This window comes from Arachis ipaensis, chromosome B07 (assembly GCF_000816755.2).
Source record: "Arachis ipaensis cultivar K30076 chromosome B07, Araip1.1, whole genome shotgun sequence".
NCBI classification, from domain to species: Eukaryota; Viridiplantae; Streptophyta; class Magnoliopsida; order Fabales; family Fabaceae; genus Arachis; species Arachis ipaensis.
Genome location: NC_029791.2, coordinates 29,146,186 through 29,149,324, shown reverse-complemented (window position 1 = coordinate 29,149,324; position 3,139 = coordinate 29,146,186). Strand labels below are relative to the sequence as shown.

At 38.9% G+C, this 3,139-nt stretch overlaps 1 protein-coding gene across 1 annotated transcript in view; it reads left to right on the top strand.

Moving 5' to 3' along the window:
• The window catches only part of LOC107609038 (protein NTM1-like 9), a gene marked incomplete in the record, with an annotated part of 4,030 nt that extends 891 nt beyond the window's left edge, over positions 1 to 3,139 (top strand). The window contains 6 exon segments of the mRNA XM_016310856.2: positions 1 to 123; positions 698 to 1,009; positions 1,111 to 1,425; positions 1,656 to 2,096; positions 2,185 to 2,430; positions 2,518 to 3,139. Of these exon segments, the coding sequence (XP_016166342.1) occupies positions 1 to 123; positions 698 to 1,009; positions 1,111 to 1,425; positions 1,656 to 2,096; positions 2,185 to 2,430; positions 2,518 to 2,808 (1,728 nt within the window).

Genomic DNA, 3,139 nt, shown 5'->3' with positions numbered 1-3,139 from the left:
ATTGGAATGAAGAAGACTCTTGTATTCTACACTGGCCGTGCTCCCAAAGGGAAGAGGACCAATTGGGTGATGCATGAGTACAGGCCTACCCTGCAGGAGCTTGATGGTACCAATCCTGGACAGGTATAGTCTTATCTTTGGTTTCTGTTGTTCTGTGTTTAGCTTTCGATCCGTCTTTATTATTATAGGGATGGCTGACATTGAATTGTCATTAACTCAAATCAATATGACTTCACCACTAAATTCAAGTGTATGAAATGTGTGGGTCTTAAATTATATGATTGCCATATTTGATGAATATTGTGTTAAGTTTGTGCTTCTTCCAATTTGGTTCATAAAAATGATCATTTTTCATATTTGTGTTGATTTAATAAAGGAAATATATTCAATTATTATTTCATCATTTATTTGTCTCTTCACTTACTTGGTGGTTGCTAGCTTGTTATTTCTTGAGTTCTTGTAATAGCTTCTCATAATAATTCTGCACCTGATTATTGTGGTTCTAAATTTTCTTGGTGATCTTTTATTTCTCTAGTTCAATTTCTAAGGTGCAACCTGCAATTGTTCACAGCCTACAGGTGTATGTAGGAATTAGCATTAAGCTACTGCAAATTATGACTAGCTCAGATGTTATATGAACTCATGAAGATAAGATATATTGCTAACTTTTCAATTTGGTTGATTTGACGTTTACCAGAATCCATATGTCCTTTGTCGATTATTTAAGAAACAAGATGAGAGTCTTGAAGGTTCAAACGGTGAAGAAATGGAGCGTACTACTTCAACTAATTTAACTGCAAATTACTCTCCAGAAGAAATACAATCAGATCCAGCTGTTAAATCGGTTTCTTCTTCACAGGCTACAGAAGATGACAAGAAACTAGCAGTTATCCCTTTGACCCCTGAAGAAGCAATTTCCAATGTTATAACCCCGGTCGGTTGCCAAAACGATGGATGTGATGCTTATGATGCACAAAATCAAATCGCAGCAGGAGATCCATCTAAGGAGGTTTGATGAGCAAACTAATTTTTTGTCCCCCATTTAGTTGATTTGCAGACTTTGTGTATGTTCAGTTATTAACCATAATTTGTTGACTAATATAACTTTAGGAGGACTTACAAGTGAACATGGACATATTTTATGACCCGAGTGAGCTATTTGACGATAAATTATTCTCCCCACTCCACAAGCATATTCCAGAAGAACTTTTTCATCAATCAAACAATGAAGCCAATGGACATTTTGGGCTGCAACATCAGTGTGGAACAAATGAGATCAGTATTTCTGACTTCTTTGACTCTGTTATTAATTGGGATGAGATCTCCGGTGACAATTCCAGCGGCCAAACGCCAAACTCTGCTTGGTTTGATGTACAGCACAATGAATCATGGGGAAACTCAAATGTGGATATGGTCCATGCCAGGGTGAGTGACAGTGTTAACCCTGTTTATCTTTTGGTCAGTTGAGGTTTTGCCACCAAACCAACATGTTACCTTTGAACTTGGAAGCACATACTGGTGCTTAAGCCTTTTGTTAATTAATTTTTTTATTTCCCTCTAAATTGACGCAAATTATATGTGATATTATATTTGATTTTCTTTGGCATGGTTTGCTTGTGTCGCTATATAATTTTAGCTGCTGTTATTTACTGCAGCCCCTACAAGTAGGGGGTGCAGATTATCCAGGGGATGCAACCGAGGGAAAGCTCCCTTTGTTGAAAACTAGAGAATTCAATCCCAACACCTCTTATGACAATGCGCTCAGCAACAACATGGGATTATTTCATAACCATTCCCAGATGGCTTTTTCATCTGATGTTAATATGCTCCAAGGTTACCATGCAACCAACAATTATGAGCAACCGACAAACTTCAATATGGCTATGGCTAATAGTGACAACACTGGAATTAGGATAAGGTCTCGGCCACCAGGTTATGAAGGGCCAAACGTAAACTCCAATATGCAACCACAAGGTACTGCACCTAGGAGAATACGGTTGGCACGATCTCTTGCACCTCAACACATGTCCAATGAGGCGGCAAAAGATTCGAGTTACGAGTCAAAAGATCAAAATTCACAACTAACCACTGCCAGGGTAAGCAGTCTTTTTGAATAACAACCTGTGTATCCAACTTGAGAGATGTCACTGCATGTGGCGTAAGATTTTGTTGGTTCTTTTGCAGGAGATGGAAACTTCCAAAGACCTTGCTGCTGGTGAGAGTGTTACTGTTACTAGTGATGTGGAGGAACAGGAGACATCACCAGTTGAAAATAAGGAATTCGAAGACTTCAACACAGTCCAGCAGAGCACATCATCAGCTTCCTCCAATCTTTCCACGTGCTCTTCTGATTCTGAAGTTTCTTATGAGGCAGAAAAAGAATCTGGTTGGACATCAGAAGACCATAGTCCAAAACCAGCTGCCGCGGGGGTAAGAAGTCTGTTTGATTTACTTGTGTATATACTCTTAGATGTTGCTGCATATTCATCAAGATTTTTGCTGGTTCTTCTTTTGCAGGCCAGTAAAGCTTCCGAAGACCAAGTTCCCAGCGAGTGCGTCAATGATATCACTGATGATGTGGATGAACCCAGGATACCAAACGCTTATACTCTAGAGGTCTCAAAGGAGGAATCCTTCTCGGACTCTCAGTCGAAAGACTCTCTATTGCGTAGAAAGGTGTGTTACCCATCGAAGTCTTCCTCAAATCTAGCCAAGTGGTATTCGGTTATTGCAGTCTCAGCCACTTTGGTGGTGTTACTAGCATTCCTTGTTAATACATGGGGTTATGGATATTACCTTAAAGTTTAACTGCATAGTAGGATATGTATCATTGCATAGAGTATATTTTGCCTCCATTGCGTTTTTGGCCTTAGTTAAGGAGGCATATATGTAAGGGTTGACTTTGTAGCTTTCTTTGAATATAATCTGTATGTGCATATGTTATATATAGCAGAATATGCCTAATCTGCTACTAGCTTGTACTATATGTGGAGTTGTAAACTCATGTTTATAAGTTAGATTCAGAATTTCAGGGTTTCCAATTTTTTGGAATTTAATTTTGATTGCCCGTGCGTGACCACCATTGGAGAATATGCCTGCCTAGCCAAGAGTGTATTTTTAGTAAAGAAAGGTTTAGGCA